This window comes from Mobula birostris, chromosome 6 (genome assembly GCF_030028105.1).
Source record: "Mobula birostris isolate sMobBir1 chromosome 6, sMobBir1.hap1, whole genome shotgun sequence".
Classification (NCBI taxonomy): Eukaryota; Metazoa; Chordata; class Chondrichthyes; order Myliobatiformes; family Myliobatidae; genus Mobula; species Mobula birostris.
The window spans coordinates 189,421,570-189,437,640 of NC_092375.1; the positions used below are offsets into that span (position 1 = coordinate 189,421,570).

Here is a 16,071-nt window from a genome sequence, read left to right on the forward strand (position 1 = left end):
TTGAACACCTTATACGGCACTCCATTAGGTCCTGGCACTGAGCCTGACCTTGCCTTTCTGATGAACCGTTCGACTTCTGCCAGTTTGGGTCCTGACAGATCGAACTTCACTCCTGGCCTGGTAGACTTCACAAGCCCTGAAATGTCAAGCAGAGGAGTCTCCCACTCTTCGTTAGAGTAAGTGCTTGCTAGGTGATCCTCAAGTTCTTGTTGAGAGATGTTAAGCTGCCCTTTCTTACTTTGTTCAAACAGTTTCTTTGTGAACTCGTGAGGGTTCTCAAAGAACAACTTTCTTGCCTTCTCTCTCTTCTTTCTCATTTTACATTGTGACTCTGCACGACGGTGTGATGCTAACTTTATTCGAAAATGCTCTCGGAGATCAGCAAGCTCTGGCTTGTCACCCTCACTTGCTACCTTCCACCTCTGTCTCAATGATCTATGCTTTCTCCTCAACCTACTAATCTCCTTCTGGCGCCTGCTTGGTTGCTGTGTAGGCTTTGCTTTCTTCAACTCAACCAAACCAAACCTGTAATTTCCAACATTGTAAATCACATCGCCCATCACTTCCAACTTTCTCTTTGATGTTCCCCTGAGCGTGTTCTCCAACATCATACTGATATCCTCTTCAAATACACACCAAGCCTTCTCATCTGCCATTGCTGGCCACTTGACCTTCCTCTTCTTCTCTACCTCCTCACCACCACCATCATGCAAAGAATCTACCTGGGTACTGTGGTTTGAAACCTGACCTGGGTTATCTCTCATCTGACCTGGAGTATGATGACGCTCTCCAGAGTGAATCGCTGTGGCTTGTGAATCAGTGGTTGAAAAGACCACATCATCTGTGCTTGGTGAAGAAATCTCATCTTCATCCGCTGGGATGGAATAGCACTTCAGCTTTGCTTGGTGGACTCGTAAACCTTTAATGCTAGAAAATGCTCTCCCACACCAACACACTGGACACTCAGAGCCTCTTATCCTAGCTCTTGGTAGTAGTCGTTCCCTGTAATTAACTGTATCCGTCCGATTGGGTCCATCATTCTCCCTCCCTCTCAGAGGACCCCGAGGGTATGTATCTCCATGTAAACTAGAAGCTTCAAGAGATGGGTGCTCTTCTGAGCTGGTACCCGGACTGCCAATCCTGACACCTCCGGTGCCAGTCTTTCCTGGCTGTCCGCTGTCTCTCCATGCTGTCACCGGACTATTCCCGGTTGCCAACCAGACTATTCCTGGTAGTCACTGGTGTCCAGAACAAAAGAGTTACAAAATACACGTGGACTAAGATGTTAACTGTCCTGTGCTATCACCAGTGGGATCATCAGTTGATTTGCCACCTGTCTTCAGGAGTTTCGGCCCGCTTATGATCAAGACTCCCTCAAGGTGGTGGGCCAGCAGTGCTAAAGCACCACCTCCCACTGGTGAGCTTAGAAACTTAATATTGTTCCCTCTCGGGTTCAGGTGTAACTTGTCACTTTTGTACACTTCATACCTCTTCCAAAAGAGGAAGAGGTATATTGTCCTCTCACCTCCAAGACTCCCCATCTTGATATTATGTTTTTTTTAATTATGTAATTCTTCTTGGCCAGAAAAATATTGATTTTGCAACAGCATGGGAAATATTTTAAGAAAATTTGAAATTTTTGCAGTTATAGGAAAGTATTTGGGTAAATCGATTACCAGGGTGCGAATGATTTGTTGTTTTTTCTGCTTCAGAAATAGTTTTGAGCACCCACAATGATGACAGGGAACCTCATCTATTTTGGTTAAAATTATATGTTGATGTACCCATTTTAATTTATATCCATTTTATTTGATCAATAAGTTATGTCATTGCTGCATATTGCTTTGGCTGCATTTGGAGTATAGTGTGAAATTCTGTCACCCCATTACAGAAAAGATTTAGAGACTTTGGAAAGAATCTGTGCTGGAACCAATTCTTTTTATGTTATATGTCAATGATTTGAATGATGGAATTGATGGTTTTGTTGCAAAGTTTGCAGCAATACAAAGATAGGTGGAGTGGCAGGTAGTTTTGAGGAACTAGAGAGGCTACAGAAAGACTTAGACAGGTTAGGAGAATGGGTAAAGAAGTGGTTGATGGAATACAGTGTTGGGAAGTGTGTGGTCATGCACTTTGGTAGATGAAATGAAAGGGATGACTATTTTCTAAATGAAGAGAAAATACAAAATAAAACTGAGTTGCAAAGTCACTTAGGAGTCCTTGTTCAGGATTCCCTAAAGGTTAATTTGCAGATTGAGTTTGTGGTGAGGAAGACAAATGCAATGTCAGCATTCATTTCAAGAGGACTAGAATATAAAAGCAAGGATGTAATGTAATGTTGAGATTTGATAAAACACTGGTGAGTATTATGGGCCCCTTATCTTAGAAAGGGTGCTGAAACTGAAGAGGGTTCAAAGACAGTTCATGAGAATGATTCCGGGCTTGAACAGCTTGTCATATGAAGTGCTTTTGATGGCTTTGGGCCTGGGTTCACTGGAATTCAGAAGAATTTGGGATGACCTCATTGAAATCTACCGAATGGTGAAAGGCCTCAATAGAATGGATGTGAAGGGGATGTTTCTTATAGTGGGAGAGTCTAAGGCCAGAGGACACAGCCTCAGAATAGAGAGGTCCTTTTAGAATGGAGATGAGGAGGAATTTCTTTGGTCAGAGTAGTGAATCTGTGGAATTCATTGCCACAGGCAGCTGTGGAGCCTAAGTCTGTTTGCATACTTAAGGAAGAGGTAGATAGATTCTTGGTTTGTCAACACATGAAGGAATATGGGGAGAAGGCAGGAGATTGGGGCAGAGAGGAAAATTGGATCAGTGATGATGAAATGATGGAGCAGACTCAAGGTGCCAAATTGCCTAATTCTGCTCAAATGTCTTATTATCTCATGTACAGGCAGAAGAGAATTTGTTTAATTTTGCATCAGGTTTAGTGCAGACATGGCCGGCTGTCCTGTGCACTATTCTTAATAGTAAGTGGCACACAATCAAGTTTAATACAATGGTTTTGTAAAATTGACTCAGCACCTTAAAAACATTACCTTCTCTGATAGGGAGCAGCTGAACTGATGTAAGAAATGTATTTACTACACCAATTATTCCTCAAAACTAAATGACTTCTGTTCTTTGACCCATTGTCCCTACCCCAGAAAGACATGGGTTGTTATTGAGGAGCCCTGAATGTGACAAGGAGAGGAACTTGTCGATGACCTGATGTGGCCATGTCTCCTGTCTTTGGGGACTGTGGCCGTGGTTTAGACATCTCTAATAAGCGCTATTTTCAGCCTGTATCTAGAATAGCACACATGAGTAAGGTATCACGGAGGAGTCTCACAGACCAACGCTGCGAACGTTTCTATTCATATTACTGTATACATAAGTGTTGGCAGCAATCTCCAGCAGGCTGTGTATCATTACAACAGATATGAAACATAGATTTCACTTTTACAAATCGTTGGATTGATTATTCATAAAACAAATTGAAATGTTGCAAATTTAATTGGATCTAAATAATAATGCAGCTCAAAACAAGCAGCTTTAATATTATTAAACATGAACAAGTTACAATCTCTCTGCGTATTACAGAGATTAAAAAGCAGCTGCTTGGAAGCATAATACAATAATTCATCACCACGTTCCGATAAACTGCAATCATTGATTTTGCTCTGGGTTGGGTTCCTCCCGGCTTCTCCTTGCGTCCTTTGTTGCCGACTGGAGGATAATGAAATATCTGCAAACCACGGAACACTGGCGGCCAGAGCAACGGCCAAAACAACAACAAAAGAATCATCCTGCGGAGCCGGGCCAAGCGTTCGCGTCTTCGCCAGAGGTCGCGCATCTTCAGCCTTAGGTTTACTCATTCGGGACTTTCAAACTAAAGGGTGGGTGGAAGGCGTTTTGTATACACTATTTTTTTCCGCAGCTGAAACATTTGCGTGTATTGGCCCTCCTCTAGCTGTGTAATCTTTGCCTTCAAGATATTGACGGTATAATCTGCTAATGTCAGCACCTGGGGCATAAATCCCGCTGTAGTTGTCGAATTGCGATCAGTGGCAGGAGGAAACATTTACAAACAAAAACAGTTGACACGAAGAACTCAGCGAGTCCTGCAGCATCTGTGGAGGCAAAAGCGCGAGGCGACGTTTCCGATTAAAACCTTTTATCAGGACTTCTCCGGGATCAGAAGTTTACAACCCAATTCTTCTTACAAGAAAAGGTTTCTCTCACATCAAAGGTCGCCAAACGGATGGTTGTGCTTTCTTTGAACAGTAAGGTGGCAGTTATACTCAGAAGTAAAAAGGAACAGCCATCTTCATCGGCAAGATTAAACGACCCCAAACAATTTATTTCAATTACTTAGAGGGCGGCAGAAATCCAAGGAGCACATCTTATGGGACATCTCCACACTATGAGGATCTTTCTCATTGTGATGTGCCTGGACACTATTGCTATCGTAAGTAAACCGTTTACTTCTAGATTTAGTACAGGGGCTCCGAACTTTGGAACCACTGATCCCTCGGCTAATGGCGGTGGGGGGAGGCATAAAAAAGGTTAGGGCCCCTTGATTTAGAAGTATGTTGTATAGAGAGTGTTCACTTGCATGACTAGAAGATCATATCGGGGAAAGAAAATTGATTTCGGTTCGGAGAATATATTCTCCTTCCACAGATGCTGCTTGCTTCCAGCATTTACTCCTGCTTTTGTTAGCCTGGTTTAAGTGCGCCAAGCCGGTGTTGGCGAAGTAATAGTATACGCCAAAGATGTATACTATTTAGGACCGAACGAACATATGTGTGTTCATCTGTTGTGATATTCGTTCCATCTGTTGCTTTAGTGCGGGCCATTTCAATTCACTTCGGTTACAACGAGTCCAGTATACTGTGTTTCTGGCACAAATTTCACATGCAATTTCAAAGAGCTTTGCTCTCTCTCTCTCTCTCTACATATATATATATATAATAAATATAAAATATTCGTTATACCAGATTAAAGGCTCTGACAGTAACTTTTATTTTCATTTATTTAGGTGAGAAACGATCCAATAGAGTGTGATCTCCCGGCTATTCTACTAATGGAGAAGGAGCATTGCCTTCAAACATTGTCAGGCAACCAAATCCATCCTGAATCGCAGAAGCTTGAAGTAGGTAAGACTACAACTCCAGAATGGAGCAGATAATATGCCTTGAGGCAGTCCTCTATATATATATATATATATATATATATATATATATATATGAAATAGTTTCTAATGTTCAAAAGAACACTCAGCGACTGGGGGAGCAGCTTCTCCGGGATCTCAATGGACGCTGCAACCATGGACACTGCCTCACTACCGTTTCATTTCTGTTTTGAACTACTTATTTTCACTTACCTATTTGATATACATTTATATAAACTTACTGTCATTTACAGTTTTCCCTATATTATCATGTACTACTGCTGCAAAGTTAACACATTTCATAACAAATGCGGTGACATTAAACCTAATTCAGATTCTGAATATAATTGGTCATCTTCCAAAACAACTTATCTCTTTTAACTGTACTGGAACCAAAAAAAACAAACGATTCAACATACCAGTGAATATTTTCTCATAAATTTTCATTAAAATAGAAATTGAAATATGCTAATGTATAAGAATGTATAGATTCCTCTTTATATCTGAAATTCCTCTGTACTATTTTAGGATAAACACTAATCTGCATATCTCAACCTCTTAACAATCTGATTCAAAATCTCAGTGAATTTATGTGCCAGCATCCGATGGCATATCTCCAGTTTTATAATTCTTCAATATTTTAAATGTCAAATAAGCAGAACATAAGGTGAAAGCAATCAGTCTATTGTTCATCTCTCACTGTGGTTTTGGATAGAGATACTGATCAAACAGATAACGTACGTGTGCTGCTATAAATACTTCCTTTGTTTTTTTTAAAGAAACAAATCTCAAATAATTAGATTAATTATTGTTTAAATTATGAGTACGATTTCATGAGAATTATATATTGTCAATTCCAGTATGGCTCAGATTACCAATGAAACATAACACATTCTTAGAAACATAGAAACATAGAAAACCTACAGCATATACAGGCATTTCGGCCCATAATGCTGTGCCGAACATGTACTTAATTTAGAAATTACCTTGGGGTACCCATAGCCCATTCTGGTGTTAATTAATAATAAATTATACATTGTAAGTGGAAATGGAAATACAGATTTACTGTATTTAATTAAGTAGATGGGCCGAATGGCTTGCTCCTTTGTTGTACTTTTCAATGACTCTCTAGTAATAGATGCAGCTATCATTTTATATTTCATTAATTTTTTAAAAGCATCTGTTTTACTAAAACCAGTTACAAAAAGATTCCAGGTCTCTCTGACTGTTTTTTATTCAGCATGTCAGGTCAGTCAATTTCAAATCAGATATTAGACAGAAACTGAGCCAAATGAACTAACTGAAGCCTTGTAGTATAATTAAGTCAATAATTTGTTTCTGAAGGTCAGTAAATTTTGGTTAAATGTGTAAAACTGAAGGATGAATGCAAATGTAAGTGTCAGCTCAGAAACCACAGAACGAGCGAAACAATTGAAGTGCCAAACTATAAAAAATGATACAGACTAGTGTTGTGTTTCATATAAAACACCAATATCAGCAGTAGAAATACTCCATAAATATTGTTGGAGTAGATAGAATTGAAACGGAAAATTCATCAACAGTGATCAATATAGATAGATAGATAGCTACTTTAATGATCCCAAAGGAAATTACAGTGTCACAATCACATTACGAGTTCACAGATATACAAATAAACAAATATTAGAAGAAAAGTAAGAAAGAATAAAATATAAGTTACCTCAAACAGTCTAACAGGAGGGGGTCATCACTTCCCTGGCTATAGGTTGACTCATTATAGAGCCTAATGGCCGAAGATAAGAATGACCTCATATAGCACTCTTTGGAGCAGTACGGTTGACTGAGTCTATTACTAAAATTGTTCTTCTGTTCAGCCAAGGTGGCATGCAGAAGGTGAGAAACATTGTTCTAATGTGCTACAATTTTCCATAGGGTCCTTTGTTCTACCATGACCACCAGTGTGTCCAGTTTGACTCCTATAACAGTGCGAGCCTTTCTAATCAGTTTATTGAGCCTGTTGGCATCACCTGTGTTGATTCCATTGCCCCAGCACACCACTGCATAGAAGATTGTTCTGGCGACACAAACTGGTAGAACATGTGAAGGAGAGGCCTTCTCAGTATCCTCAGTATCCTTGCTCAGTATCCTCAGCAAGTAGAGGCGACTCTGGCCCTTCTTGTATACAGCCTCCCTGTTGGTGTTCCACTTAACTCTGTCATCAGGTACTTGTCGGTCCTCACCACATCCACATCCTCACTATCAATAGTAACAGGGAGCAGTGCAGGCTTAGTCTTCTTCAAGTCCATCACCATCTCCTTTGTCTTACTGATGTTGAGGTGCAGATGATTCAGCTTGCACCATTTGTCAAAGTCCTCCACTAGGGCCCTGCATTCATCTCTGGATCTCACTTTATGCATCCAACTATTGCTAAGTCTTCAGACAATTTCTGCAGATGACATGACTCAGTGTTGAATCTAAAGTCTGAGGTATACACCATCCAAGCCACTGAAACTGGAGAGAAAAGGAAATCTACTTCAGTCCTGAAGAAGGGGCTTGGCCCAGACCATTGACTGTTCTCCATAGATGCTGCCTGACCTGCTGAGTACCCCTAACATTTTATGTGTGGGTTACTTTGAACTTCCAGCATCTGCAGATTTTCTTGTGTTGTAGATATTGTTGTAGGTCAATATTCAAAGAGAAAAAAGGCAATGCTTATAAAATAATAGAATTTATTTTTATAATCCTGTTGGCAAGGAAAAATGCTATGTTGCTGCTGCCATCTAGTGGTTTATATGGATACTATTAACTGTCAGTAAGTACTGACTGACAGCATAGAATAAACTTCTAAAAAAACACGATCAACCAACAAGGAAATTTATGTTATATTGCATGTTGTATTGCCATTGGGTAGTTGGTTATGCTTGGTGATATCATCTTATAACACACCCCCTTATCTCAGCTGGCCTGCAGTTCACCCAAGGGAAAGGTTTAGGACCTGATCAGCGTCATGTGAAGCCATGGGAGCAGGTGGTGGATGGTCGTATGAGCAGCTGGTGCATATCATAGGTTCTGGTTATGCGACCACTGACACCAGGCAGACAATCTCTGAAGAGTATTGATAATGACTGGGGGGAGGCCACCCATCTTCTAAGACACCGCCCAGAAGAAAGCTTCGGTAGAAAAATTTGGCGAGAACAATCATGGTCACCCCGTCATACAATATGACACATAATGATGATGATGACCACTTTCCGAAAACAAAGTAAATTCTGAACATCATTCAGTGTTTTCTTCAAGTGAGGATCTGTTTTGGGAGTATGTTACAGGCATAGTTTTGTAATTTAAAAATTAATTCAAAGGTTATGTTTAGAAACTTGTCGACTGAACGGGATGCATGGAACATTCACCTTCATTTCATGCAATTAGTTTTCTATATTTACATATTTGTGTAAATATTTGAGTTTTGTTGCATATCTGGTTACTTACTGCCCATTATGCTGCTGACATTTAGGGCAGCAATGAAGGTCCTCCATCTTTGTCAGTGTTCAGGTCTTCCTTCATCGTGTAGGCAGCTTCCTCTCGGTTTTCACTGCTGTCAGTCATGCAAGTCCCGCTGGAGACTCAGGAATACCACCACACTCAGATATAGTGGATTCTTCATTGCTGTTTCCGTAACAATTTTGATTTACTAGTCAGGGCTGTTAGCACTGAACTGAACCCCTGAACCCAGCAGACCAGTGGAACAATCTTACTCTGTTCACTAGCCTTTGACCCGTTTTCATGGTGACCCTTCCCAGATCCAACGCATAAAGCTCTGACTCCAGCCAATATAGCTCTCCAGGTCATTGAGGGACACAGGCATGCGAACCTCGACAAGGCTCTGGTCTCCATGGAGGTTGTTGCATATTTGCTAAGATTATTTTATGTGAAAATAAATGTGTTACAAATGCCTTCCTTGGAATTGAAGGCACTAGTTTAGACATTCAATATTTGAAAATAACTTAAGAAGTTCTGAGAAGAAGTAAAATCAGGTAGCAGGAGAGAACTGTTAAGCTAATTGTACAAGCAACCCACACAAAATGCTGGAGAAACTCAGCAGGCCAGGCTGCATCTATGGAAAAGAGTAAACAGTCAATGTTTCAGCCAAGACCCTTCAGCAGGACTGGAGAAAAACAGTTGAGGAGTAGATTTAAAAGGTGGGGTGAGGCGAGAGAGAAACACAAGGTGATAGGTGAACCCTGAAGGGAGAGGGATGAAGTGAAGAGCTGGTAAGTTGATTGGTGAAGGAGATACAGGGCTGGAGAAAGGGGAGTCTGATAGAAGAGGACAGAAGACCATGGAAAAAGAAAAGGGGGGAAAGCACCAGGGGGACAGAATGGGAGGCAAGGAGATAAGGTGAGAGAGAGAAAAGGAAATAGGGAATGGTGAAGGTGGAGGGGAATTACCAGAAGTTCGAGAAATCCATGTTCATGCCATCAGGTTGGAGGCTATCCAGACGGAATATAAGGTGTTGTTCCTGCAGCCTGAGTGTGGCTTCATATCGGAATGGGAATGGAAAGTGGAATTAAAATGGGTGACCACTGGGAGATCCTGTGTTTCCTGGCAGGCGGAGCGTAGGTGCTTGGCGAAGCAGTCTCCCAATCTACGTCGGGTCTCACTGACATACAGGAGGCCACATTGGGAGCACCAAACACAGCAAGTGACCCCAACAGACCCAAAGGTGAAGTGTCACCTCACCTGGAAGGACTATTTGGGGCCCTGGATAGTAGTGAGGGAGGAGGTGTAGGGGCAGGTGTAACACTTGTTCCACTTGCAAGGATAAGTGCCAGGAGGGAGATTATGGGGAGAGACGAATAGGCAAGAGAGTCACATAGGAAGCAATCCCTGCGGAAAGCAGAAAGTGGGGAAGTGGGTGGGGGGGAGGGAAAGATGTGCTTTGTGGTTAGAAATGGCTAAGTGTACAGATCTTTGTGGGATATATCACACTGGCATGAGAAAATGTTTTCTCCCATTTTTACTGCTTCTCAGCAAGTGGCATAGGCATGTTGAGACTTGGTTACACATTTACCAGTGGTCCTACAACAGCTATCAATAATTTTGTTTTGGCAGTATTTTTTAGTAAAACCTTGAGGACCATCTGATTCCTTGTGTAATCTGCATTTACAGGATACCAGTATATCTTTAGACTGATTGGGGAATCTGATTGCAATAAGATCAACTTGATCTTGAACAACTTTATGGCGTAATATGCATAAAATTTACCTGTAGCAGACCTTAGAGGTGTAGGTGGTGGCTATCAACATTATGGATTGTTGTAGGCTGAAGAAAAATGATGCTTCTCATTCTCTCAAAATATATCATAGTCTGTGCAGCTGATTGCCGAACTTAGTTAAATACACCTTTCAATGCTCACAGAATGTTGGAGGTCAAGTACATACGCAAAACCTCCAATCTACATGTTGAAGTATCAACGGTGGCAAACGTGTAATTTGTATTTGTATTTTAATGTGCTACCCTGTGTGGTGGGGTGGGGATACATCTCTACCAAAGGGGATGTAAGGTGCTTCTTCCCTCCACTAGCCTGCAAGTCGCCCTTGGGCAAGGTGTAACACCGTCCTAGAACACCCCCCTACCCCACTCCACCTTCGATCAGGGTCACATGGAAGCAAGTGGTGAATGGTCATATGAGCAACTAGGCAAATTACAAGTCCTAGTTATGCGACCACTGACACCAGACAGACAATCTCCGACAATTATTGGTAATGGCTGGGGTCACCCGTCTTGTAAAGATACTGCTCAGCAGAAGGCGAATGGCAAATCACTTCTGTCGAAAAATGTTGCCAAGTACAATCATGGTCATGGAAAGACTATGATTGCCCATGTCATATGACACGGCACATAATGATGATGATGATGACGATGGCCCTGTGTTGCATATAAGAAATGAGGATTTTGTGGAGAGAGGATTCGGGGCGTGTATGGGGATGTGCAGAGTGTCTGAGCAACTCTTGCCAGTAGGAATTGTGCTAAAAGTTTGTGGAAACTTCAGCAGAAGATCTAAACTATCGAGTTTGAATCCAAATATCTATTAGGTTAAAACATCACAGCAAGATAATACACATAAATCATAGTGTGTTGATTTAACATTGATTCATCCAGATTGTTACCGCACTAAACAGTGCTCTCTACCAAATTCAAGTCCTTTCAATACTGAGGATAATTAGCCAATAAAATTATTTCACTTAAGGATCTTAGACTTCCATTATTCAAGAAGGGAAATAGGGATAATCCTGAAGACTATAGACCAGTGAGTCTCATGTCAGTGACAGGAGCGGATTCTCAGTGAATCTTCCATGAAGCATTTGGAAACCAATGGCTTAATTTCTACGTTTCTATGTTTCGATGCTTTAATTAAGAACGGTGAACGTGACTTTGTGCAGGGCAAATTGTGTCTTACTAACTTGACTGGGTTTTATGAGGAGGTGACAAAGGTGACTGATGAAGGTGGAGCTGTGGGTGCTGTCTGCATGCGTTTATTCAGGAACTTTAGTAAGGTCCTTCATAGGCAGCTCATCCAGGAGATTAAGGTGTGTTGGATCTATGGTGAATTAGACCATAAGATCATAAGAAAGAGGAGCAGAAATAGCCATTTAGTTAATTAAATCTACTGCCCCATTTCATCATGACTGGTCCATTTCCCTCTCAACCCCAATATTCTGCCTTCTCCCGATATCCATTCATGTCCTGACTAATCAAGAATCTATCAGCCTCTGCCTCAAATATACCCAATGACTTAGTTTCCACATGGAGGGATCCGTACTGGGACCTCTGCTGTTGGTGATGTATATAAATGTCCCGGATGAAAACGTATATGGGGGCTTTACCAGGTTTGCAGATGATAGGAATATTGGTGGTGTTGTGGATAGAGTAAAAGACTGGCAAAAAATACATTGGGATTTAGATCTTTTGCAGAAATGGACAGAGAAATATCAGGTGGAGTTTAACCTGGTCAAATGTAAAGAGTTGCACTTCAGGAGATCAAGTGTAATGAGACAGTACACTGTTAACGGCAAGAACCTTAACAATGTGGTTGTGAAAAGGGATCTTAGGGTCCAAGTCCTTAGATCCCTGAAAGTGGTTGATAGAATTGTAAGAAGTGCTTCCCTTTGTGCATTGAGGAACTGTGTTATAGAGTCATTAGGTTATGCTGCAGTTTGTTATGATTAATGCATTCAGTTCCGATTACTCCATTAAGGATGTCGAAAATTTAGAGAGGGTGCAAAAGTAGTTTACGAGGATGCTGCCTGGATTAGACAGTATGTGCTATAAGGTTGGATAAACTTCTGTTGGTTTGTCTGGAGCAGTGGAGGTTGAGGGGAGACCTGATAAATGTGTATAAGTTCATAAGAGAGATACAGTACTGTGCAAAAGTCTTAGGTGCATATACATACTGTAGCTAGGGTGCTTAAGACTTTTGCACAGTACTGTAGTAACTTTACGTATTGCACTGTACTGCTGCTGCCAAAAAAAAATTCATGACATATGTAAGTGATGATAAACCTGATTCTAATATGGGTCTCTGTTATGGACTGAGAGTGGGAAGAGGGTAGAGAGAGGGGATTCATGGTTGGGAAAAGGAGAAGGGAAAGGAGAGGGAGCAGGAAGTACCAGAGAGAATCTGATTCTGATTCAGATTCAATAAACCAATTGTTTGGAATCAAATAACCTTGCCTGGTGTCTCAGGGCTGAGTGTGTCCAATCCCATGCCTCCCCTTCCCCCCACCACCCCGCCCCGGCACTCCTTCTCTGCCACCTGTCCCACACCCCTCCCATGGTGCTCCACACTTGCCATTCCCAACATCCTTTGCTCCGGCCAGATTTACAAACTCGCTCTCTGCTCCACGTTGATAAATATAGTACTGTGCAAAAGTCTTAATCATCCTAGCTATATATACATGCCTAAGACTTTTGTACAGTACTGTGATGGTGGGCCATTGTACCTGTGATTGTAGATTCATCTGTGACAGCACAAAACTCTAATCTTTGTCGCTAACTTCTCATTGTTTGGAAAGATCCCTGCCAACAGTGAATTCAACAGACATCATTCAATATACATGCATTTGCCCAGTGAAATGACTACATCGTCCACATAATGCACAATGCATTTCCTTCAGCTGATCAGAAATGAACTCAGTACCCTGGTTGAGGATGATGAAAATGAGTATTATATCATATTATCTTGTCAAATACACAAGCAAATATTTATCATGTGAGTGTTGGTGCTTCACCCCTGCAAGACTGCAAGAAGTCAACATTCTCAGGAAAGTACACCATCTGATCTGCCTCTGCTAACTACAATATCATCAATTATAATTCCAGCCTGGGGTCCATTGGTTAATGGTAGGGGTCCGTGGCACAAGGAAGGTTGGAACCCCGGATTCCAGCACTCTCACATAACATGCTGGCAGAAAACTTTTAAGAAATTATGGACTTCAGCTTGAACCTCAGACCTATTAGGTGATTTGCTCATTATCTGATCCAGCTGAGCAACCAGCTCTATCCCATGAAACTTATCATTACATTTTACTTACAGGAGCCAGATATCTGCGGTCTTTTCTTTCGGTGCTTAGTTGACATATCCTCTGATTGTCATTGCAACATCAATGATCTGTGACTTTAAAAGTTCAAAGTAAATTTATTATCAAAGCACATATACATCACCATATACAACCCTGAGATTCATTTTCTTCCAGACATCATCAATAAATCTACAGAATAATAGCAAAATCAATGACACACCGCACCAGCTTGTGCGTTCAACGTTCAACCAGTGTGCAAAAGAGAGCAAGCTGTGCAAATACAAAAATAAAGAAATAATACTAATAAATAAATAAGCAAAAACTATTGAGAACATGAGATGGCATCCTTGAACATGAGTTCATAGGTTCTGGGAACATTTCAATGGTGGGGCAAGTGAAGTTGAGTGACGTTATCCCCTTTGGTTCAAGAGCCTGATGGTTGAGGGGTAATGACTGTTCCTGGTGTGTGACTAGTGGTGTAAGTCCTGATGGCAGCAGTGCAAAGAGAGCATGTCCTGGGTGGTGGGGGTTCCTGATGATGGATGCTGCTTTCCTGCAACAGCATTTTATGTAGATGTCCTCAATGGTGGGGACGGCTTTCTCCATGATAGACTAGGCCATATCTACTACTTTTTGTAAGACTTTCTGTTCAAGGGCATCGGTGTTTCCACACCAGGCTGTGATGCAACCAGTCAATATTCACTTCATATAGAGGTTTGTCAAAGTTTTAGATATCATGCCGAATATCCACAAACTCCTAAGGAGATAGAGGTATGGCCATGCTTTCTGCTTACTGTTGGTGATCATGTATTTTGACTTTTCTGACACTGCCAGTGAATGTCAGAAGTCATATCAAACTTCAAAGTTTAAAGCAAAATTTATTATCAGATTACATATATGTCACCATATATAACCCTGAGATTCAATTTTCTGCAGGCATACTCAGCAAATCAATAGAATAGTGACTATAACAAGATCAATGAAAGATCAGCCAGAGTGCAGAAGACAACAAACTGTACAAGACAAATATAAATGAATGGGAGTAAATAACAAGAACATGAGATAATGAGATAAAGATGTTGTGGGAACATCTCAATGAATAGACAAGTGAGTGTAATTATCCCCTTCTGTTCAAGAGCCTGATGGTTGAGGGGTAGTAACTGTTGTTGAAGCTGGTCGTGTGAGTCCTGAGGCTCTTGTACCTTCTACCTGATGGCAACAGTGAGAAAGGAGCATTGGCGGGGTGGTGAGGATCTCTGATGATGGATGCTGCTTTCCTACAACAGTGTTTCATGTAGATGTGCTCAATGGTTGGGAGGGCTTTACCCGTGACGTACTGGGTGGAAAGTTTATGGCACCTGGTAGCTTTACAGTTCTAAATACGTTTAAAAAAAAGTTTTAGAATAGATTAAGGATCAGCTGCGATGAAATTACCTGAGGAGTGAAAGTTTACAAGGGTACTACCCCTGTGAGAACCATCCTTACTCCACCACCCAAGTCTCCGGCAATAAACTGATTTGGCATTCAATACTGTAAGTTCGTACAATGCTCCCCACTCCCCCCCGCCAATTCAAGAAGTGGTGTCTGAACCTTGCCTGCAGTTGGCTAAGTAATTCATAAACGGATGCTATCTAGATACTCCATAACAGCTTAACTGGAAAGACCATTTTCGCAACCACAATAAATAGAGTCAATGAGTGCACAGAAAGCGTTTGATTAATCATCCTTTTACAACCAGCAACACGAGTTTATATTGAACTGTGAAGCACTGAACCACATCAACGAAACAATGGAGGATTTTCATGCAAGCTTTAGCTTTTTTCTGTACGAGGATAATTTTATACATCTTTAAATTCATAGTTACCATGTTGTGGAATAATTAAGTATATTGAAAAGCAAATAAAATTCAATCATTATTGCTCATATCATTGTGGAAATGTAAAATACATGGATTTATTATACAAAAGAGATCCAAAATACAATGTTCTCACAGTAATGGGATAACCTAGCAGTGGAAAGCCATAGCGGTCAGATCCCTGGCACTGAATCTGGCTCAGTGGCGTAGAGAGGAAGTGGGGAGAAGAGGCAAACTGTAGTGACAGGGGAACATCTGGAGATTTTGTGGATGAGAACAAGATGGTTTGCTGCCTCCCAAATGCCATGTTTAGGGACATCTTGGATCAAGTTCTCAGCATTCCTAAGTGGGAGGGTGAGCAGCCAGAAGTTGTGGTCCATTAGCTACCAATGACATAGGTAGGAAGGGTGACAAGGTCCTGCAGAGTGAGTTCAGGGAGTTGGGTGCTAAGTTAAAGGACAGGACCGCCAGGGTTGTGACCTCAGAATTAA

The 16,071-nt window shown here is 41.3% G+C and overlaps 1 protein-coding gene across 1 annotated transcript in view; it reads left to right on the top strand.

Moving 5' to 3' along the window:
• The first annotated feature begins 4,401 nt into the window (after positions 1 to 4,401).
• LOC140199663 (secretin receptor-like) overlaps positions 4,402 to 16,071 on the top strand; it is a 62,341-nt gene continuing 50,671 nt past the window's right edge. The window contains exons 1-2 of the mRNA XM_072262114.1: positions 4,402 to 4,462; positions 5,036 to 5,153. Coding sequence (XP_072118215.1) covers positions 4,418 to 4,462; positions 5,036 to 5,153 — 163 coding nt within the window. The 5' untranslated portion in view covers positions 4,402 to 4,417. The remainder of the gene's footprint in view (positions 4,463 to 5,035; positions 5,154 to 16,071) is intronic.